At 40.5% G+C, this 24,216-nt stretch overlaps 1 protein-coding gene across 5 annotated transcripts in view; it reads left to right on the forward strand.

Moving 5' to 3' along the window:
- LOC139003904 (protein mono-ADP-ribosyltransferase PARP14-like) overlaps positions 1-24,216 on the forward strand; it is an 82,447-nt gene that overhangs the window by 44,254 nt on the left and 13,977 nt on the right. For all 5 annotated transcript variants that reach the window (XM_070406327.1, XM_070406331.1, XM_070406330.1 and 2 more), the window contains 5 exons: positions 1,107-1,256; positions 1,597-1,659; positions 1,972-2,139; positions 5,859-6,062; positions 8,606-9,205. In XM_070406327.1, the coding sequence (XP_070262428.1) occupies positions 1,107-1,256; positions 1,597-1,659; positions 1,972-2,139; positions 5,859-6,062; positions 8,606-9,205 (1,185 nt within the window). The remainder of the gene's footprint in view (positions 1-1,106; positions 1,257-1,596; positions 1,660-1,971; positions 2,140-5,858; positions 6,063-8,605; positions 9,206-24,216) is intronic.

Genomic DNA, 24,216 nt, shown 5'->3' on the forward strand with positions numbered 1-24,216 from the left:
ATTAAGTATATGTACACCCCCATTTTTCCAATGGAAGCTGTGCGAATTTCTAAATAAAGCTCAATTGGATCTCAAAAAAAAAAAAAAAGAAGGAAAATAAGGAATATCCCTGCCATACTCTTCAGCTCACAGGGCGCCCTTTTCTCAATCCTCTGGTCACAAAGACAGGGATCCTCTGAGAGTTTTGCTACCTGTGCTCATTGTTCAGTTCCAAATCTGGGAGGGTAAGAGGAAAATTACAAAACTCCACTCTTTACAGGTTGCCTCTTCAGGTTTTGACTCCCCTCCCCAATCTGCCTGCTGTTGCTTACTTTTTAGTCCTCACTTAGTAGATATTGTATTTGTCCCTTGTTTTAGTTGTAATCAGTTGGAGAGATATGCTCTCATGGGCTGACTTGACCTTGGCCAGCACAAGAAGCCCACATTTGATATGTTTTAACTAAATATGTAAAAGGCTCAGCGACCATCTGACTGTCTGACTGGTAGCTCTGACACGCAATACCACTAAGGGGCAGACACTCAATGCAGGAGCTGCCAAGCTGCATTGACTTGTCAGTGGTGGTTCTCAGGTGACACACCCCGGAACCAGAGAGGAGGGAACCAGATTCTGGGTGTGTCACCCGAGAACTGCCCTGTCAAGATCTGGGACCCCTTGGGGGATGTGAGAGAGCTGGTTTTGGCCCATTCCCCACAGGGCAGGCTGAGGGACCCCACCTACCAGAGGGACCCCGCTCACTTCCCAGATGCCCTTCAAGTCACAGTGCTGCCCCAGGTGCGGCCGGCCTGTAAGGATCCCTGGGAGGTTGGCTCCAGGGTATGTCCAGCCCATCTCTCCCAGTCCCACCCCGCCAGCCACCTTCTAATTAATTTCCTTTCAATGTGCATTAATCCGTGCACCAGGGCACTAGTATTTTCTAATGCTTTTTCAGAAACAGACCGTCCTTTGGGCTAAGGGTCAGGACCATATTAAAGGCCAGAGATACGGGATTTGGGATGGAGAGGGAGAGAAGTACTGTATGGGAGGGCCACATGGGAGGAGCATGAGACTGAAGTCATTCTTGCTATTGTTAACTCGATTATTAACTCCATTTCTTTTCTCTTTTCAGGTTTGTATGGGACTGTTACCAGCCCCGCTTCAGGAGTGCACGAAATGAAAATTGGCCCCATCACCTTCCAGGTGGCCACTGGAGATATTGCTAAAGAAGCGGCAGATGTGATTGTGAATTCAACAACAAAGACATTTGATCACAAAGCAGGTGCTTTACTTGTAGGACTTTTGCTACAGTAATGGTCACAGTAGATCCCTTGAAGGAGGGTTTCTATAACCAAACTATTCTACAGTTGCTATAGCCAAACTGGTTTCTACAACTTTGGCTTAGTAATATGAATTAATAATTTTAACATTGTTTTGACATGGTTTCCTTTATTGGTAACAGTTATTTCCTGAATTTTTCTTTTTTTGATCAAAAATGCCCAGATTGTAAGATTCCTTTAATAATGGGGAAAGCATTTAGATAAGGAGGCAATCATTCTGATCCAAATGTACTGTACTGATTTTTTATTCATGTTTGCAAATATGTTGATGTTCTCATGTAGGGGTCTCCAAAGCAATTTTGGAAAAGGCTGGACAAAATGTGGAAATAGAATGTTCTCGTCTAGGTAAGGAACGATGCTGTTTTTCGGTCCTAAAGTATAACTGGAAGGCTGAGTGTGGGAGACTGTGGAGAGGGAGACGACATATTAATCTTAAAATCATACATTTTACTAAAGAATTCCACTCATAGAGAATTAGAAATGAAGAGGAGTGAAAAGTGAGATCATGGCTAAAAAGAGAAGGTAAGCGAGACAGATTCATCAGAGGTAGTGTTTCAGGAGACTCTTATTGGTGTAAAATGCTTTATTTGCCAAAGCAGACAATCAGAGAGTTGGTTCAGCATCTGATTTTGCATCATTTTGTTTTGTGTTTCTTAGCTCAACAACACAACAATGGTTATATAATTACTGATGGTGGATCACTGAAGTGCAAGAATATTATTCATGTCGCTGGTGATGCTGATGTCAAGAGATCAGTTACCTGTGTTTTGCAAGAGTGTGAAAAACGGAATCACTCGACCATTTGCCTCCCAGCCATTGGCACAGGTTGGTAGCCTCTCAAGGCTAAATTCTTAGGTGTCCCTTTTCCCTTTGATTTCCTGCTGACTTGAATGCAGTTGATGCTGAGTCTGAGTAAGGGCAGCTTCCTCTCCCCAAGGCACTCACTGAGGGAATGAGCAAGACATCTGCTCTCTAATATGGAGGGGAAGAGAGGAAGGGAAAGGAGCAAAAAGAAAGAATGGCCATCCCTCCTTCTCTTTTCACCGGTTCCTGTCTCTTTTTCCATCTCTTCCATATCCCCCATTATTTAGTACTTAACCTTCCCCACCATCCCCTCTCCATGGAGAACATCAGTGCATCGCCTCCCACCTCCCTGTAACTGACTCCCAGATGAGCATTGCCAAGCCTCTTCTCTCAGCTCTTGAGCAGTGGCTGTGCAGGTTGGCCTTAGGGCATCTCTGCACAGAAACCTTTCAATCACCATAACCCAGTGGGTTCTAATGGATCAGAAACTCAACTCATCGCCTTTCTCTTCTCAGCCTACTTGCCTCTTTCAAGTTTCTTGTTTTCCTCTAAGTATATAATGATTGTGTGATTGATTCTCCATATAGAAAGATGTGCTTTGGGTTTATCTTTAGTAAGGTTATGCTCTTTGAGCTCGTTTCCCAGGAATCTGAGTTCTATACATTGATTAGGAGTTTGTGCTTGGTGTCCCTTAAGAGAGCTGGTCAGGGGATGCAAATTCCCTCAGGCTTGAAGTGGAATGGAGCTGACCCGTTCCAGAGAGGGACCACTGGGCCCTGGATTCATCATTCCATTGCTCAGGAATCTAAGTATGAATGTCTGCACTCGCCTGATAGGCCCTCCAAAAGTTAAACCTCAACAAACTCACCCATCCTTGTCACTTTCTGGACCTTGTTCTAATCCCATGTTCCACATTTTGATTTGTGTAATTCCTCTTAAAGTTTCCAAAAGGAATGCTATGTCTACTTTATTACTTTCCTATTTCTAAAAGTATAATCTATTGCCCCTTTATGTTTTCATTCTCCTGTAGTGTCATCCAACCCTAGCACATCAGCCAACATGTTATCTATCATCTATCTATCTATCTATCTATCTATCTATCTATCTATCTATCATCTGCCGTGTCTTGTGGAATCCATTAATGATTCTCTAGTCTTTGTTTCATTTCCGATTTCCTCCTTGTTCTGGTCTTGTATTTTTATCTTAACTTTATTTGGGACAAAAAAGCAACAGCCCAGGGTTAGCATAGACCTGCCCAAGGGAGTACCTAAGTAGAATCAAAAAAGATTCAAGGAAATGAGGCTGGTTTAGTTTTGACTAAATATGTAGACATGTTTGAGTATTTCTGCATTACTGCAAACCTTTTGTTTCTTCTATCAACCTGATGGCATTGCTCTTCTGCACAAATAAATGCATATTAGCAGGTTATCCTTGCTTATCTTCTTTACCTATCCCTATCACCACCTGAGCTGGTCTTTAGACTAATAGATGGGGACACTTTTTCTCTTAGCGGTGTTTTATGAGTTGAGTTTGACTGGGAGGGTTCTAAATAGCTTCTGGCCATACAGGAAGCCTTCTACCTATTATCTACAGACATCTGCCCTCAGGGAGAGAATGGATGGTCAGTGATTCCTGCAAACACCTCAAGTTCAATGAAAACTCCAAACCCAATTTACTGTCTTCTCCCCAAAAACCTTACCTTCATGTTATATCCCTGATTATATCACTTTCTATCTAGATTCCTTGACTCTACCCTCTTTATCACTCCCATGTTTTTTAGTTTATTAATTAGTTTGATTAAATGTTTTCTGAGTGACTGCCTTGTGCCAGGCACCGTGCTGAGGTGTGGAGGATAGAAAGATGACTAAGAAAAGGATCCAGTCCACAAGATGCACCTAGCTAATTGTGAGACAGACATGTAAGCAAACAACCGCAGTACTGTGTGCCCATGATATACACATGAAGGTGTGCAGGGGGCAAAACAAGGTACATGTGTACTTGAACAAAAGGTCAAGTATACAGGCAATTGGTCTCTAGGTCCTCCTGACTTTACTTCCTAAACATTGCCTTGTTCAAGTCTCCTTTTAATTTAGCTCTTGTCTTTGCCTAACCTTTTATTATAACATCCTATCTAGACCTGGGTTCTCTGCCCCAGTGCCTCCTATACGTCCCCCACTCCCCCACCCCCACCACCACTGGCATTGTTGGCCTTCCAGACTTATTTTTCTCAAAAACAGATCTATTTCCCTAGCATACCAGGTCAGTTTGCACATATCACACCCCTATTACACAGTTCTAGGCTTTCCTTCAGTTTTCCATACTTCACTTACTGAACACCATTCATCTTTACATATTATATGTTTTGTGTCCTAAGTGCCTAGATGAGCATCTAGCTTTTGATGGGACACATTAAATATTTGTTGAAAGTGAGTGACTATATCTAAACATTCCTGTTTATATTCTTCCAAATATCATGAGATAACCACAGCTTTGCAAAGGAGAATTTCCCTCTTTCCCTGCTCATCTGATTAAAAACAACAGCAAAACACCTGAACAAACCTTCTTGGTTAGTTTTATGTGGGGTTTGTCTACATTCCCACAATCGTCTACAGAGCCAAGTCACAGAGGTCTACTCTTATTTCTGCAGTGATGGTGGGTACCATCGATGGGGATAAACCTGGTGGGCCCTTAGTCTGTCACACCAGGTTTGTCAGGGGACTTCTCCACTGTTACCTGCCCTTTACCTACCCAGTGTGACAGCTGCTGTTCAGATGGGACTGATTCCATGGTTTTTCATGAGAATTTTCAAGGAACTTGCCATGATCTTACCAAGGCAGTCAGCTGGAGGAAAAAGGGTATGGGGCATGCTTAATTAGGAGATGACCTGCTCAGGTGGCAACCTTAATTCCTGCTAGTCAGCTAAAATCTCACCAAGTGTGGGAAGAAAGACTTCCTGGAGGTTCAACGATAACTTGCATGTAAAAAAGTATATATAATAACAAAAGCTTAGAGCTCTAGGTGTCTTACAAAATTATTTTAGCAAAAATCAAGACCCCAAAGAAAAATGACAAATTGTAAAGTCAAGTGATGATTAAGCAAAAAAGAAGTTGTTGTTGTTGTGTTTAAAGAGCATGATAATTCAATATGTATCAGTATTTTTTACTTTGGATATTTTGAGAACACTAGTGAGCCAAGAAAGATTAACTGTGCTTGGTAACACAGAGAAACACAATGAGCTGGAATTCACTAAATAGAGCCGATATGAACATCAGACATCAAAAGTTAGATTTCCTTTTTTCATTGTTGGGCTGTTGGCTTCTTGACATCCTGGAACAAGAACTCACCACTGCATCTAGGGCTTAAATTTACAGGGGGGGGGGGGGCAAACTTTTTGACTCGAGGGCCACAATGGGTTCTTAAACTGGACCGGAGGGTCGAAACAAAAGCATGGATGGAGTGTTTGTGTGAACTAATATAAATTCAAAGTAAACATCATTACATAAAAGGGTACGGTCTTTTTTTTTTGTTTGTTTTATTCATTTCAAACGGGCCGGATCCGGCCCGCGGGCCGTAGTTTGCCCACGGCTGGCTTAAAAGGTGTTTGCTGTTAGAAAAGTACATGGAGGTGAAAAATTTGGGGTGTGTGGATGCATTCTCTGAGAATTGGAATCCATAATTTATGCCTCAGCCTTTTCCAATTGGGTCTTTATTTTTCTAGTCATTTTTATTTGCCTTTCTAGGACGTGCTCAACAAGACCCAGATAAAGTTGCTGAAGCCATGATGGATGCCATTGAAGACTTTATCCAGAAAGGACTTGTCCGGTCTGTGAAAAAAGTTAAAGTTGTTATCTTTCAGCCTCAAATAATGGATGTGTTTTTTGCCAATATGAAAAAAAGAGAAGGCTCCCAGGCTCCCTCACAGTCTATAATGTCTAAAATTGCATGTGAGTTGTTGATTTTTATGAAATGCATGTTCCTAATGTTGAGGTCATATGAGAAATAGCTAAAATTCTACATTATTTTTTTTGGTAGTTTATTAGCTTCCCCTGGTTTCATTGAGATATAATTGACATACATCACTGTTTAAGGTATACTGCATAATGGTTTGATTTTACAAATATTACTGCACTATGTTTAGTTAGCATCCATCATCTCATACATGTCTTGAAAAGAGAAAGCAAAATGAATTTTTTTCCTCAGGATGAGAACTCTTAGAATTAACAGCTGTCATATATCATATAGGTGTGTTAACTATAGTCATTATGCTGTGCATTATAGCCCTAGTACTTATTTATCTTGTAACTGGAAGTTTGTACTTTTGACCCTCCTTTTATAATTTTCCCTTCCCCCAGTCCACCTCTGGTAACCACAAATCTGATCTCTTTCTATGAGTGTGTGTTGTTTTTGTGTTTTTTTCTTAGATTCCACATGTAAGTGAGATCTTATGGTATTTGTCTTTTTCTGTCTGTTTTGAAGATGCTAATCTTTAATGAACTATCAGAAAGAAAAATAATGAAAACAATCCTCCCATTTACAATTGCATCTAAAAGAATAAAATACCTAGGAATAAATTTAACCAAGAAGGTATAAGTGGTAAGACACTGATGAAATAAATTGAAGAAGATAAAATAAATGGAAAGATATTATGTACTCATGCATTGTAAAAATTAGTATTGTTAAATATCCATACTCCCTAAAGCAATCTACAGATTCAGTGCAATCCCAACAAAATTTAAATGGAATTTTCTCAAAAATACAACAAAAAATTGTAAAGAATGTATGGAATCACAAAAGACCCCAAATAGCAAAAAGGTATTTTCTTTAAAGAAGATAAAATTTAGAAGCATCATGATTCCTGATTTGAAAGTATATTTCAAAGCTGTAATAATCAAAACAGTAGGGTATTGGTATAAAAACAGACACATAGATCAATGGAAGAAAATAGAGAACCCAGAAATAAACCCATGCATATATGGTCAATTAATTTACAACAAAGGAGCCCAGAATATAAAATGAGGAAAGGATAGTCTGTTTAATAAATAGTGTTGGGCACTCACTTCAGTAGCACATATGCTAAAATAAATGGTGTTGGGAAAACTGGACAGCCATGCAAAAGAATGAAACTGGCCACTATCTTACACCACATACACAAATCCACTCTAAATAGATTAAACACTTGAATGTAAGTTCTGAAACCATAACTTTTCTCAAAGAAAACATAAGGAGTAAGCTTCTTAACATCAGTATTGACAATATTTTTTTGGATTTGACACCAAAAACACACACACCAAAAGCAAAAATAAACAAGTGGGAATATATAAGACAAAAAAAGCTTCTGTAGAGCAAGGAAACCATCAACCTACTGAATGGGAGAAACTATTTGCAAATCATATACCTAATTAGGGGTTAATATAAAAAATATATAAAGAACTCACATAACTCAATAGAAAACATCCAAATTATCCAATTAAAAAATCCATAAAAGATATGAATAGACATATTTTTATCCAAAGAAGATATATAATTGGCCAACAAGTACATGAAAAGGGGCTTAGCATCACTAATCATCAGGGAAATGCAAGTCAAAGTAAAAATGAGATATCACTTCACACATGTTAGAATGCTATTTTGGAAAAGGCAAGAAATAAGTGTTGACAAAAATGTGGAAAAAAGGGAATCCTTATGCACTGGGAATGTAAACTGGTGTAGCCACTATGGGAAATAGTAGGAGGTTCCTAAAAAAAATTAAAAATATAACTAACGCATGATCCAGTAGTTACAGTTCTGGGTATTTATCTGAAGGAAATGAAATCATTATCTCTAAAAGATATCTGTTCCCCCATGTTCATAGAAGTAGTATTGAGATAGCAAAGACATGGGAACAACCTACTGTCCATTGACAAAATAAATGAATAAAGAAAATGTGGTTTATACAGGGTGGGGCAAAAGTAGGTTTATAGTTGTATGTGAAACTGAGTTTATTCTTGCATTACTTATAAATTATGGTATTATTTTCCATATGGACAACTGTAAACCTACTTTTGACTAATCCTGCATTGATGATGGAATATTATTCATTCATAAAAAAGGAAATCCTGCCAATTACACCAACATGGATAGTCCTGAGGGCATTATCCCAAATGAAATGTCAGACAGAGAAAGACAAATAATGTATAATGAGTTTAATCTGTGGAATCTAAAAAATCCTGAAATCAGATACAGAGAACAGATTGGTGGTTGCCAGAGGTGGGGTGGTGGGAGGTGGGCAAATGGGTAAAGGTGCTCAAAAGGTACACACTTCCAATTATAAGTTTAATAAGCTCTAGAAATTCCATATACAGCACAGCGACTATAAAAGGAGAAAGAAGTAAAGAAGGCAGGGGGGGAGGAAAGGAGAAAGACAGGGAGAAATAGCTAATAGCTAAATATGTTTTTTTTCTTTTTAAATCTAAAACAATTGTTGCATTCCCTTGTGTTTCTTTTTAAGCATTTTTGGGCTTCTCACAGCAACCACCTCCAAAACGAAAGCCTTTGGTTTTGGAGAAGAAAACAGAATCAGCAATTTTTCAGATGTGTGGTGAAAATGAAACTTGTGTAGAACACGCCCTCTCCTGCCTACAGAATCTGATGGAAAAGGAACAGAGTCTTTACACCAGTGAAGAGGAATGTATCAGAGACTTTGATGAAAAGGAATATCAGGAATTGAATAAGCTGCAGAAGGACTTGAATATTTTGGTGGAATTGGACCATCAGAAACCTTTGATTAAGGTTTCAGGAATTAGCAGAGATGTGGAACAGGCTAGAAATGCAATTGAGGAGATGATCAAGACAGTTAGATCAACCAAAGAGCAGGAATCCATAGCAGATTATATCACTGAGTTTGTAGAATGGCAATATGATGACAATAACACTTTTCGTAGTTTTGACAAAATAACCAATATGAAATTGGAGGAGGCAAGAAAAAAACAGGGAAAAACAGTTAATGTCCTAATTAATAATCAGAACTACACAGTGGACATGAAAACATGCATTGCTACAGGTGCAAACGGACACAGTTTACAAATTCAGCGCATCACGAAACCTCAAGGTGAGTCAAACTTTCACATTTGTTATCCACTATTTTACACCTACTTTGGGCTTAACACTATTTTGTACGTCTATCAAAATTGTAGTCAAGTAGATAGATTTCAAGTAACTCTTATGCATTAAAATAGAAAACTTACGGAGTTTACATTAAGGTCGGGAAAATACAGCCTGGGTGAGCCCAACATCCTGAGGATGACCATCTTAGTGGTAACATAGCCAAACCTTGCCTTTTTGTAGTTTTCAAGCTTCCTAGAGCCAGTTCTTCTGGGAGGTAATGGCTGCTTCAGTCTAGAGAGGGACAGCCATGGGCTCTACAGAAAAGTGGCCCAAGGTTTTATTTAGAACAAAATGGGGAAGACAGCCTGGTCAGAAAGTGGGCACTTTCTGCCTCTGTGATTGGTACCCAGAGAGGCCCCGGAGCCTGCAGGATCTCCCAGAAGTTACTTTCTCCTCTGCCCTGAAAATAAAGTTCCTAGACACACACACACAGGAAACAGCCTCAGATTCTCTGACTGGATCTGCTTCTAAGAAGGGAATGCTTGTCTCGTATAGAGGTGAGACAGACTTCCAGCCACAGAAGTCCCCCACTGAAAACTAGAAAAATGGCTTCCCTCTCAGTACCTTTTCTTCATCTTTTGGGAGATCAGTGCGAATGAATTTCTCAAATCCTGCGCAACCATGGGGCAATGAGAACTCAAGAATAAAATTTTGTTTAGCAGAAGAGGAGATGGAGCTGCCACCACAAACTGCCAAATAGCAAATCCCACCACCGACTCAACTCTTAAAGATGTTGTAAAGAATAATGAAGGAACAGATGTGGATGGCCTTGTGTTGGGAACTATAGCAAAAATCCATGCATTGGGAGAGACCACACTATCTTAAAGGGGAGAGCAGCTGTGATTGGAAGCCCAGCCTTACCTTCAACTGGAGAGACCTGGGACACCTCCTGGGACCCTACAACCACAATGCCTAGGGACCGGCTGCCTCAGCTGCAAACCCACGAACACTGAGACTCCAACATCCCCAGAAATAGGCACCTAAAAGTTTGTCCAGGGGGAGATAACTTGGTGGCCGAATTAAACACAGCTGGTGAGGCAATCCAGAGATCGCCTGGAGAGAGTCAATGTAAGAGAGAGAGAGCTACATAACCAGGCACCCTGAGAGGAACAAACTAGGGGAAACAAAGGAACAGTCCCCATACTAAAGAAAAGGAGGAATCATAGGAAAAGGAAGAAAATGAAATGGAGGCAAGCAATGTGTCAGAGAAAGAGTTCAGAGCAATGGTAATAAGGACACAGGAAAAGATGTAAGACAAAATCAACAATATGTGTAAGAATCAAGAGAAAATGGTAAAGAAACTGGAAGAAATGAAGAATGGAATCACTGCAATAAAGAACACAGTAGAAAGCATTAACAGTAGACTAGAAGAAGTGGAGGACCACATCAGTGAGCTAGAAGACAAGATAGGAAAAAATACCCAAGCAGAGTAGCAACTGGAAAAAAAACACACCTTAAAAAACAGGAGGAGAGCTTAAGGGAGCTTTGGGACAACACAAAACAAAACAACATCCACATAAATAGGAGTACCAGATGGAGAGGAAACTGAGCAAGGAATAGAAAATCTTTTTGAAGAAATAATGACAGAAAACTTTCCTGATATTGGGAAGAAAAAAGTCACACATATCCAAGAACATCACAGAGTCCCAAACAAGGTGAACCCAAAAAGACCAACACCAAGACACATTATAATTAAATTGGCAAACACCAATGACAAAGTAAGAATCTTTTTTAAAATTTTTTTAAAATTCTTTATTAGTTAAGGTATTACAAATGTGTCCTCATCCCCCGCATTAAACCCCCATCCTCCCCCCTCACACACACACACACACACTCATGCTCTCATCCCCCTGTTGCCCATGTCCATTGGTTTGGGTTATATGCATGCATACAAGTCCTTTGGTTGATCTCTTCCCCTTGCCCCCTCCCTCCCCTACTTTCCCTCTGGGGATTAATAGTCTGATTGCTGTTTCTCTGTCTTTGGATCTGTCCTTGTTCATCAGTCTATGTTGTTCCCTATATTCCACAAATGAGTGAAATCATGAGGTATTTATCTTTCTCTGACTGGCTTATTTCACTTAGCGTAATGCTCTCCAGTTCCATCCATGTTGTTGCAAAAGGCAAGAGTTCGCTCTTTTTTACTGCAGCATAGTATTCCATTGTGTAGCTGTACCACAGTTTTTTAATCCACTCATCTGTTGATGGGCACTTAGGCTGTTTCCAAATCTTAGCTATGGTGAATTGTGCTGCTATGAACATAGGAGTGCATATATCATTTCTGATTGGTGTTTCTGGTTTCTTGGGATATATTCCTACAAGTGGGATCACTGGCTCAAATGGGAATTCCATTTTTAGTTTTTTGAGGAAGCTCCATACTGTTCTCCACAGTGGCTGTACCAGTCTGCATTCCCACCAGCAGTGCAGAGGGTTCCTTTTTCTCCGCATCCTCTCCAACACTTGTTGTTTGTTGATTTGTTAATAATAGCCATTCTGACAGGTGTGAGATGATACCGCATTGTCGTTTTGATTTGCATCTCTCGTATAATTAGTGACTTCAAGCATGTTTTCATATGTCTTTCAGACTTCTGTATGTCCTCTTTTGAAAAGTGTCTATCTAGGTCCCTTGCCCATTTTTTGAATGGATTGTTTATCTTTCTATTGTTAAGTTTCATGAGTTCCCTGTAAATGTTGGAGATTAAACCCTTATCGGTGGTATCATTGGCAAATATGTTCTCCCATGCAGTGAGTTTTCTTGTTGTTTTGTTGATGGTTTCCTTTGCTGTGAAAAAGCTTTTTATTTTGATGTAATCCCATTTGTTTATTTTCTCTTTAGTTTCCATTGCCCTAGGAGCATTATCAGAGAAGAAATTCCTTCAGCATATGTTTGCGGTTTCACTGCCTGTGGATTCCTCTAGTATTTTTATGGTTTCCCGTCTTATGTTTAAGTCTTTTATCCATTTTGAGTTTATTTTTGTGTATGGTTGAGTTGGTGCTCTAGTTTCTTCCTTCTGCATGTATCTGTCCAATTTTCCCAACACCATTTATTGAAGAGACTGTCTTGACTCCATTGTATGCTCTTGCCTCCTTTGTTGAATATTAATTGGGCGTAGTGGTTTGGGTCAATTTCGGGGTTCTCTATTCTATTCCATTGATCTATATGTGTGTTCTTGTGCCAGTACCAAGCTTTTTTAAGTACAGTTGCTTTATAATACAGTTTGATATCTGGTATTGAGATCCCACCTACTTTGTTCTTCTTTCTCAGGATTGCTGCAGCTATTCAAGGTCTTTTTTTATTCCAGGTGAATTTTTGGAACGTTTGTTCTAGATCTGTGAAATATGCCTTTGGTATTTTAATGAGAAGTGCGTTGAATCTATAGATTGCTTTGGGTAGTATGGACATTTTGATGATGTTGATTCAACCAATCCATGAACACGGTATGTTCTTCCATCTGTTTATGTCTTCCTCTATCTCTTTTTTCAGTGTCCTGTAGTTTTTCGCATGTAAGTCTTTTACCTCCTTAGTTAAGTTTATTCCTAGGTAGCTTAATTTTTTTGATGTGATGGTAAATGGGATTGCTTTTTTAGTCTCACTTTCTGTAAGCTCACACTATTGGTGTAAAGAAACCATTGGTGTAAAGAAATGCCATAGATTTCTTGGTATTAATTTTGTATCCTGCTACATTGCCGAATTCATTTATTAAGTATAATAATTTTTTGATGGAGTCTTTAGGGTTCTCTAGGTACAGTATCATGTCATCTGCAAATAAGGACAGTTTTACTTCTTCTTTTCCAATTTGGATGCCTTTTATTTCTTCTTCTTGTCTGATTGCAACAGCTAGTACTTCCAGTACTATGTTGAACAGGAGTGGTGAGAAGGGGCATCCCTGTCTTGTTCCTGTTCTTAGGGAGAATGGTTTTAGTTTTTGCCCATTGATTATGATGTTGGCTGTGGGTTTGTCATATATGGCTTTTATTATGTTGAGGTATGATCCTTCAGTTCCTATCTTGCTGAGAGTTTTTATCAGGAAAGGGTGTCGGATTTTGTCAAATGCTTTTTCTGCATCAATTGATATGACTATATGGTTTTTATCTCTCAATTTGTTTATGTGATGTATCACGTTTATTGATTTGTGGATATCGTACCATCCTTGCATCCTTGGGATGAATCCTACTTGGTCATAGTGTATGATCATTCTGATGTACTGCTGGATCTGATTTGCTAGGATTTTGTTGAGGATTTTGGCATCTATGTTCATGAGGGATATTGGCCTGTAATTCTCTTTCATTGTGTTGTCTTTATCTGGTTTTGGTATTAGGGTGATGCTGGCTTCATAGAAGGAGCAGTGAAGTGTTCGTTCCTCTTTAATTTTTTGGAATAATCTGAGGAGGATAAGTTTTAGTTCTTCCTTGAATGTTTGGTAAAACTCCCCTGTGAAGCCATCTGGCCCCAGGCTTTGGTTTGCTGGGAGCTTTTTGATGACTGCTTCAATTTCTTCCATAGTTATTGGCCTATTGAGATTTTTAGATTCTTCCTGATTAAGTTTTGGAAGGTTGTATTTTTCTAGGAATATGTCCATTTCCACCAGGTTGTCTAGTTTGTTAGAGTAGAGTTGTTCATAGTATTTTTTAACAATCTTTTGTATTTCTGTGGGGTCTGTTGTTATTTCTCCTCTTTCATTTCTGATTTGTTTACTTGGGTTCTCTCTCTTTGTTTCTTGGTGAGCCTGGCTAGAGGTTCATCAATCTTGTTTATCCTTTCAAAGAACCAGCTCTTGGTTTTGTTGATCTTTTGTATTGTTTTTTTGGTCTCTATGTCGTTTATCTCTGCTCTGATCTTTATTATTTCCTTCCTTCTGCTTACACTGGGCTTTTCTTGTTGCTCTCTTTTTAACTCTTTGAGTTGTACAATTAGGTAATTGATTCTCATTGTTTCTTGTTTCTTGCAGTAGGCTTGTAGAGCTATGAACTTCCCTCTCAAGACTGCTTTCGCTGTGTCCCATAGGTTTTGGATTGTTGTGTTTTCATTGTCGTTTGTTGCCATGATGTTTTTTATTTCTTCTTTGATCTCTCTGGTAACCCAGTCATTGTTTAATAACATGCTATTTAGTCTCCATGTGTTTGATTTGTTTGGATTGTTTTTATTGTAGTTGATTTTCAGTTTTATGCCATTGTGATCTGAGAAGATGCTTGATATGATTTCTATCTTCTTGAATTTGAAGAGACTTTGTCTGTGACCCAATATATGGTCTATCTTTGAAAATGACCCATGTGTACTTGAGAAGTATGTATATTCTGTGGCTTTGGGGTGAAATGTTCTGAAGACGTCAATCAATTCCATCTGATCTAGTGAGTCATTTAGGATTGATGTTTCTTTGCTGATTTTTTGTTTAGAGGATTTGTCCAATGGTGATAGTGGGGTGTTAAAGTCCCCTACTATGACTGTATTGCTGTCAATCTCTCCCTTGATCTCCTCCAGAAGATTTCTTATGTATATATTGGGTGTGTATATGTTTACCAGAGTTATTTCTTCTTGTTTGAATGCTCCCTTTAGTATTATGAAATGGCCTTCTTTACCTCTTTTTATGTCCTTCAATTTGAGATCTAATTTGTCAGATATAAGTATTGCTACCCCAGCTTTTTTTTCATTTCCATTCGCCTGAAAAACCTTTTTCCATCCCTTCACCATCAGTCTGTGTGCGTCTTTTTTTCTGAGGTGGGTTTCCTGTAGACAGCAGATCTATGGTTCATGTTTTCTTATCCACTCAGTTACCCTATGTCTTTTGATTGGGGCATTTAATCCATTTACATTTAAAGTTATTATTGATAGATACTTGTTAGTTGCGATTTTTATTCTTTACCCCTGTGTTCCTTCTTTGTTTCCTATTTTTCCTTTTTACAGCAGACCCTTTAGCATTTCTTGCATTGCTAGTTTGGTGGTAATAAACTCCCGAAGTCCTTTTTTGTCTGTGAAGCACCTGATTTCACCCTCAATTTTGATTGATAGCCTTGCTGGGTACCGTATTCTTGGATTCAGACCCTTCCTTTGCATGACTTTATATATTTCATTCCATTCCCTTCTTGCCTGATGTGTTTCTGTTGAGAAATCAGGTGCTAGTCTGATGGGAAGGGGGCTCCTTTGTAGGTGACTTTCTGTCTCTCTCTGGCTGCTTTTAAGATTCTTGCTTTGTTGTTGGTGTTTGCCAATTTAATTATTATGTGCCTTGGCATCGGTCTTTTGGGGTTCTTTTTGTTTGGGACTCTGTGAGCTTCTTGGATTTGTGTGAGTTTTTTCTTCCCTATATCATGGAAGTTTTCTGTCATTATTTTTTCAAATAAGTTTTTTATTCCTTGCTCAGTTTCCTCTCCTTCTGGCACCCCTATTATGCGGATGTTGTTTTGTTTTGTGTTGTCCCAGAGTTCTCTTAGGCTCTCCTCCTGCTTTTAATTTTTTTTTCCAGAAGCTGCTCTGCTTGGTATATTTTCCTACCTTGGCTTCTAGCTCACTGATGCGGTCCTCTGCTTCTTCTAGCCTATTGTTGATGCTTTCTATTGTGTTCTTTATAGCCGTGATGTCATTTTTCATTTCTTCTTGGTTTTTCTTCATTTCCTCTTGGTTCTTACACATATTGTTGAATTTTTCTTCCATTCTTTTCATCCACCTTATGACCATTTCTCTGAATTCTTTCTCTGACAGGTTGCTTGCCTCCATTGCCTCCATTTCGTTTACTTCCTTTTCTGGTGATGCCTGTTTTTCTTTCATATGCGGGCTGTTCTTGGTCTCCCCATGATCTCTCTTCTCCAGGTGTTTGGTTATGTAGTTCTCTCTCTTTCCATGAGGAGAAGCAGGGCTCCACGTAGTCGCGCTGTCCCAGATCCGGTGTTTCCGGGTTAGCAGCCAATCTCTGGATGCTGGGTCTTTGGATGTATATGCTTCCAATAACAACCACTCATGATGGCACAGTTTCCTTGGCTGAGCCGGCGCTCCGTGAGAGATTCCAGCTGCAGTTTCCAACCGTCCCCTTTCTCCGGGAGTCCTCCGCCTTTCCTGGCTGCAAACTGTCTCTCAGCTGAATATCTTCTGCTTATTCGGGCTTTATGTTACCCACTTCAGCTGCTCACCGTATCAGCTCTGGGACAAGGCACGGTACACATCTGTCTATACCTCTGCCATTTTTTTTCGAGCCAAAGTAAGAATCTTAAAGGCTGCAAGAGATAGACAGAAAGTTACCAACAAGTGATCTCACATTAGATTATCAACTGAAACACATCAGGCCATAAGGGAATGGCATGAAATATACAAAGTCATGCAAATCAAGGGTCTGAATCCAAGGATACTGTACCCAACAAGGATATCAATCAAAGTTGAGGGTGAAATCAAGAGCTTCACAGACAAAAAAGGACTAAGGGAGTTTATTACCACCAACCAGCAATGCAAGAAATGCTAAAGAGTCTGTTGAAAAAAAATACATAGGAAAGGAAGAAGGAACACAGGCATAATGAATAAAACTTGAAACAAACAAGTACCAATCAATAATAACTTTAAATGTAAATGGATTAAATGCCCCAATAAAAAGACTTAGGGTAGCTGAATGGATAAGAAACATGAGCCATAGATCTGCTGTCTACAGGAAACCCACCTCAGAACAAAGGACTCACACAGACCGATGGTGGAGGGGTGAAAAAGGTTTTTCAGGCGAATGGAAATGAAAAAAAAAAGCTGGGGTAGCAATACTTATATCTGACAAATTAGATCTCAACCTAAGTGAAGGCCATAACAAGATATAAGGATGGCCACTTCATAATACTAAAGGGAGCAATTCAACAAGAAGATATAACTCTGGTAAATATATATGTACCCAATACAGGAACACCTAAATACATAAAAAAAAACTTCTGTAGGATATCAAGGGAGAGATTGACAGCAATACAGTCATAGTAGGGGACTTTAATACCCAAATAACCACTGAATAAATCCTCTAAACAAAAAACCAGCCAAAAAGCACCAATCCTAAATGACTCACTAGATCAGATGGACTTAATTGACCTCTTCAGAACATTTCACCCCAAAGCCACAGAATATACCTTCTTCTCAAGTGCACAAGGGACATTTTCAAAGATAGACCACATATTGGGTCACAGGCAAAGTCTCTTCAAATTCAAGAAGACAGAAATCATATCAAGCATCTTCTCAAATCACAATGGCATAAAATTAGAAATCAACTACAATAAAAACAATGAAAAAAATAAAACACCTGGAGGCTAAATGGCATGCTATTATACAATGATTGGGTTACCGAAGAGATCAAAGAAGAAATAAAAAGCATCCTGGAAACAAAACACAGTGGAAATACAACAATTCGAAATCTATGGGACACGGTGAAAGCAGTCCTGAGAGGGAAGTTCATAGCTCTACAGGCCTACCTAAAAAAAAAAAAAAGAATGAATGGTAATGAATTATCTAACCCTACAATTCAAAGAGTTATAAAGAGAGCAAAAGCCCAACATAAGCAGAGGGAAGGAAATAATAAAGATCAGAGCAGAAATAAACAACATAGAGACAAAAAAACACACAACAATACAAAAGATCAACAAAACCAAGAGCTGGTTCTTTGAAAGGATAAACAAGATTGATGAACCTCTAGCCAGGTTCTTCAAGAAGCAAAGAGAGAGGACCCAAATAAACAAAATCTAAAATGAAAGAGGTGAAATAACACAGAAATACAAAGATTATTTAAAAATACTATGAACAACTCTATTCCAACAAAATGGACAACCTAAATGAAATGGACATATTCTTACAAAAATACAAGCTCCCAAAACTCAATCAGAAAGAATTAAAAAACCTGAATAGGCAGATAAACACTGAAGAAATTGAAGCAGTGATCAAAAATCTTCCAGGAAACAAAAACCCTGGTCCAGACGGCTCTACAGGGGAGTTCTACCAAGGATTCAAAGAAGAACTTAAACCTATCCTCCTCAGACTATTCCAAAAGACTCAAGAGGAAGGCACACTTCCAAGCTCTTTCTATGAAGCCAGCATCACCCTAATTCCAAAACCAGATAAAGACATCACAACAAAAGAGAACTACAGGCCAATATCCTTGATGAACATACATGCTAAAATGCTCAACAAAATTCTAGCAAATTGGATCCAGCTTTACATTAGAAAGATCATACACCATGACCAAGTGGGATTTATTCCAGGGATGCAAGACTGGTACAATATCCACAAATCAATAAACGTGATACATCACATAAACAAATTGAGAGATAAAAATCACATAGTCATATCAATTTATGCACAGAAAGGATTTGACAAAATCCAACACACTTTCTTGATAAAAACCCTCAACAAAAAGTGAATAGAGGGATCATACTGCAACATAATAAAAGCCTTAAATGACAAACCTACAGCAACATCATACTCAATGGGCAAAAACTAAAACCATTTCCCCTAAGAATGGGAACAAGACAGGGATGCCCACTTTCACCACTTCTGTTCAACATAGTACTGGAAATGCTAGCCATAGTGATCAGACAGAAGAAGAAATGAAAGGCATCCAAATTAGAAAAGAAGAAGTAAAACTGTCTTTATTCGCAGATGACATGATACTGTAGATAGAAAACCCAAAGACTACATTAAAAAAACTACTAGACCTAATAATTGAATTTAGCAATGTAGCAGGATAAAAAATTAACACCCAGAAATCTATGGCCTTTTTATGCACCAAATGAACTCAAAGAAAGAGAAACTACAAAACAAAACAAAAACCATTTACCATTACACCAAAAAAAATTAAGATACCTAGAGGGAGAACCAAGATGGTGGCATAGGTAAACACCTGTACTAGCTGCCTCTCATAACCACATCAAAATTACAACTAAAAGACAGAACAACTATAATCCAAAACCATGTGAGAGCTGGCTGAGTGGAAATACTACAACCAGAGAGGTGAAGAAAGTGCATTGAGACTGGTAGGAGGCGTGGAGGCGCGGAACGGGCTGGCACCCGGATGTGCTGCTTTTTTAATCAGGAGGGAGATACAAGCTCCCAATTGTTCTGACCTCTAGTTCTGGGTGAGACTCTGGGGGATCAAGACACATATAGGGAGAAACTGGACTGTCTGGCATCGAGGCAGAAAAGTGAGGGCAGCTTTTTTTCAGAGGGAGATGCTCACAGAGGTCATTGGTCCTGCGATGGAACCTCACTGGTGCAGGGCTGACTGGCAGCCATTGCTGTTTGCACCACCCTGGTGATTCCCTGAGACCCCATCCTACCCAATTTATAACCCCACCCAAGCTGTTTTCAGTGGCTTTTGCATATGAGTGGTCTGTTCTTTCTCAGCCTAAGACCTGTCAAATAGGCAGCAGCTGGGTCAGGGAGCCCTAAAGCTATTAAAAGAAGGCCCAAGGCTGGCAGTAGCAGCCTGCCTTGCTTCACAGCTGGGCCTCGTCTAGGCACTTCCAAACCCAATACAAAGAGGAGGAATCTGCAGATCTCTCTGTAGCTCTTGCTGGGCAATCCCAGGAAGTGGCTGACTTTATACCTTTTTGGAGATCCAAGAGCCAGTGTACCCAGTGGTCAGTGTGAGACCATACGAGATTACAACTCTTCACATCCATAAGTGACACACTCAAGGGGCAGACTCAGTGAGCACTGAAGCCCCACTGAAGCAAGTCCTGCCCCATAAGGGTGTCTCCTGCACAGCAGCTCTTCCATTGTAGACACAGCTGGTCCTCACAGCCAATTGGTCTGGAGGTCAATTCCTCCCAGTGATACCAACAGTATTCAAAACATACTACAACAAGACTGTGCACACAGCCCACAAAGGGGTGCACCAAGAGTGTCCACCTCAGGTAATTGGGGAGGCCGACCCACAGGCCCTATAGGACACCTACCACACAAGGTCACTCTATCAACTCAAGGAGACTTAGCAGCTACCCAATACATAGAAACAAACAGGGAAGCAGCCAAAATGCAGAGACAAAAAAAAAACATGTCACAAATGAAAGAAATGGAAGAAAGTGAAAAACTGGATATAGAGTTCAAAGCCACAGTTATAAGATTACTCAAGAATCTTCTAGAAACCTCTGAGGAACTTAGTGAGACCTTCAAGGATCTTAGTGAGAATGCCAAAAAAAAGGGGGGGGGGGGGAAGGACCAGTCAGAAATTAAGCATACACTGACTGAAATAAAGAGTAATATACAGAGATTCAACAGTAGACTAGAGGATCCAAGAATCAAGTCAGAGATTTGAAGTATGAGAAAGCAAAAAACACTCAATCAGAAGAGTAAAAAGAATAAAGAATCCAAAAATATGAAGATAGTGTAAGGAGCCTCTGGGACAACTTCAAGCATACCAACATCTGAATTATGGGGGTGCCAGAAGAAGAGAGAGAGAGCAATATATTGAAAACCTATTTGAAGAAATAATGACAGAAAACTTCCCCTACCTGGTGAAAGAAATAGACTTACAAGTCCAGGAAGTGCAGAGTGCCCCAAACAAGAGGAATCCAAAGAAGACCACACCAAGACATATCATAATTAAAATGCCAAGGGCAAAAGACAAAGAGAGAATCTTAAAAGCAGCAAGAGAAAAACAGTTAGTTACCTACAAGGGAGTACCCGTACGTCTGTCAGCTGATTTCTCAACAGAAACTATGCAGGCCAGAAGGGAGTGGCAATAAATATTCAAAGTGATGAATAGCAAGAATCTACAACCAAGATTACTCTACCCAGCAAAGTTATCATTTAGAATTAAAGTTCAGATAAAGAGCTTCACAGACAAGAAAAAGCTAAAGGATCACCACCAAACCAGTATTATATGAAATGCTGAAGGGTATTTTTAAGAAGAGGAAGAGGAAGAAAAAGGTAATGATAAATATTATGAACAACAAAGTGACAACAAATACATATCTATCAACAAGTGAATATAAAAATCAAATGAATAAAAAATCTGATGAACAGAATAAAGGGTGAATGTAATAGAATCAGGGGCATGAAAAGGGAGCGGATTGAGAATTCTCAGGAGAAGAGAGTGTTGGGGGGTGTGGGAACAGATTGGACAAAGATATTACACCTATGGACGAGGACAATGGGAGGGGTGAGTCCCTGGAGTGGAGAGGGAACCGGGTGGAGGGGAGCTATGGGGGAAAAAAAGAGAAACATCTGTAATAATCTGAACAACAAAGATATAAAATTAAGATACACAGGAATAAACTTAACTAAGGTGGTAAAAGACCTGTACTCAGGAAACTACAGGACATTGAAAAAAGAGATAGCGGAAGACATAAACAAATGGAAGAACATACCATGTTCATGGATTGATAGAACCAACATCATTAAAATGTTCACACTACCCAAAGCAATCTATAGATTCAGTGCAATTCCCATTAAAATACCAATGGCATATTTCACAGATCTAGAACAAACTCTTCAAAAATTCGTCTGGAATAAAAAAAGATCCTGAATGGCCACAGCAATCATGAGAAAGAAGAACAAGGTTGGAGGGATAACAATACCAGATATCAAGCTATATTACCAAGCCATGATTCTCAAAACTGCCTGGTCCTGGTACAAGAACAGACATATAGACCAAGGGAATAGAACAGAGAACCCAGAAATCGACCCAAGCCATTATGCTCAATTAATATTTGACAAAGGAGGCAAGAGCATACAATGGAGTCAAGACAGTCTCTTCAATAAACGGTGCTGGGAAATTTTGACAGATACATGCAAAAAAATGAAACTAGACCACCAACTTACACCATACACTAAAACAAACAAAACGGCTAAAGCACTTAAATGTAAGACGGGAAACCATAAAAATCCTACAAGACTCCATAGGCAGCAAAATATCAGACATATGTCATAGCAATATCTTTACCGACACAGCTTCTAGGGCAATGGAGACTAAGGAGAATGTAAACAAATGGGACTACATCAAAATAAAAAGCTCTGCACAGTAAAAGAAACCATCAACAAAACAACAAGAAAGGCCACTGCATGGGAGAACATATTTGCCAATGATATCACCGATAAGGGGTTAATCTCCAAAATTCACAGAGAACTCATACAACTTAACAAAAGGAAGATAAACCATCCAATCAAAAAATGGGCAAAGGACCTAAGTAGACACTTTTCAAAAGAAGACATACAGAAGGCCGAGAGACATATGAAAACATGCTCAAAGTCACTAATTATCCAAGAGATGCAAATCAAAACAACAATGAGGTACCATCTCACACCTGTCAGAATGATTATCAACAAATCAACAAACGACAAGTGCTGGAGAGGATGTGGTGAAAAAGGAACCCTGGTGCACTGCTGGTGGGAATGCCAACTGGTGCCACTGTGGAAGGCACTATGGAGATTCCTCAAAAAGTTAAAAATGGGAAAAAAACATCGAAGATGGCGGCGTAGGGAGCGGACCTGTGTGTGCTGCTCTCTCACAGCATCATTGAAACTATCAACTATGAAGTAAACAACCGCCACTCAGAACCATGGGGAAGTTGGCCCAGTGGGAGATCTACAACTGGAGGAAAAGAAAGAAGCGCAGTGAGACTGAGTGGGAGCTACGGAGGCACCAAAACCAGAGGTACGCAGTCACACGCCACGCGGGCTGCAAATGGATTCTCGGTTTTTTACGAACCCTCGAATCCTCTGGGCTTGCTCGGGGCGGGTCTCTGAGGCCCCAGATCCCACAGGGAGAGGCGGCCACGGCCTTGCAGTGGTCGGAGAGCGAGGGAAGCTCTGATACGCGGCTGCTCGCTGGCACCGAGGGACAAGAAGTCCTGGTGTCCCGGGGAGGCGAGGGGCGCGGAGACGCCGCCATCGCTATTTCATCCATGCTGGTGACTCCCTGTGACCCCGCCCTACCCTCAGGGCTGTGCCAGAGGCACAGGAGGGAATGACTGTGCTTTTACAAACTCTCAAATCCACTGAGCTGGTTCGGGCGGGTCTCTGAGGCCCCAGGCCCCAAGGCGAGAGACGGCACGGCCTTCCAGCGGTCAGGAAGCGAGGGAGGCTCTGGCGCTCGGCTGCTCGCCGGCACTGGGGGACACAAAGTCCTGGAGTCCTGGATAGGCAAGGGGCCGCTGAGTCTCCGCCCCGGCGACTCCCTGTGACCCCGCCCTACGCAATTTACATTCCCATCTGGGCTGTGCCAGACCCACAAGTAGAAGCGCCTTTTCTTCTGCAAACTTTCAAATCCACTGAGCTGGTTCAGGCGGGATCATGAGGCACCAGACCCTACGGGGAGAGGCAGCACGGCCTTGCAGCCATCAGAAAGCGAGGGAGACTCTGTTGCACAGCTGCTCGCCGGCACTGGGGGACACAAAGCCCTGGCAGGGAGTCAAGGGGCCGCGGAGACTCAGCCAGTGCTATTTGCTCCGCCATGGCGACTCCCTGAGTCTCAGCCTTAATCAATTTACATCCCCATCCAAGCTGTGCCAGGTGCACAAAAAGACCCACCTGCGCTTTTGCAGCCTATCCCAACAAATTGCAGACTTCAACTGCTCGCAGCCATGAGAGACACACTCAAGAAGCAGACCCAGGAGAACCAGGATGGCGGCATAAGGAAGAGACCTGTGCGTGCTACCTCGCACAACAACATCGAAACTACCAAATATCAGACAAACACCTATCATACAGAACCATGGGAAACTTGGCCCAGTGGAAGCTCTACAACTGGAAGGAGAGAAAGAACATTGAGACTGAGTAGGATGTGACACCAAGTACAGAGCCCAACCCAACAAACTGCAGATTTCAACTCCTCGCATAGAAAGAAGCGCATTGAGACTGAGTAGGATGTGCTGAGGCACCAAGTACAGAGCCCATCCCAGCAGGCTGCAGATTTCAGCTCCTTGCATCTGGGAGGGATGCAATCGGGGGGGCAGAGTCGGGTCCGGGGCCGGCCAGGGCTGGGCCTGACTCGGCCGGCACTGTGGAACTGC

This window comes from Myotis yumanensis, unplaced genomic scaffold, assembly GCF_028538775.1.
Source record: "Myotis yumanensis isolate MYYU_CA2020_CCGP unplaced genomic scaffold, mMyoYum1.0.hap1 SCAF_2, whole genome shotgun sequence".
Lineage (NCBI taxonomy): Eukaryota > Metazoa > Chordata > Mammalia > Chiroptera > Vespertilionidae > Myotis > Myotis yumanensis.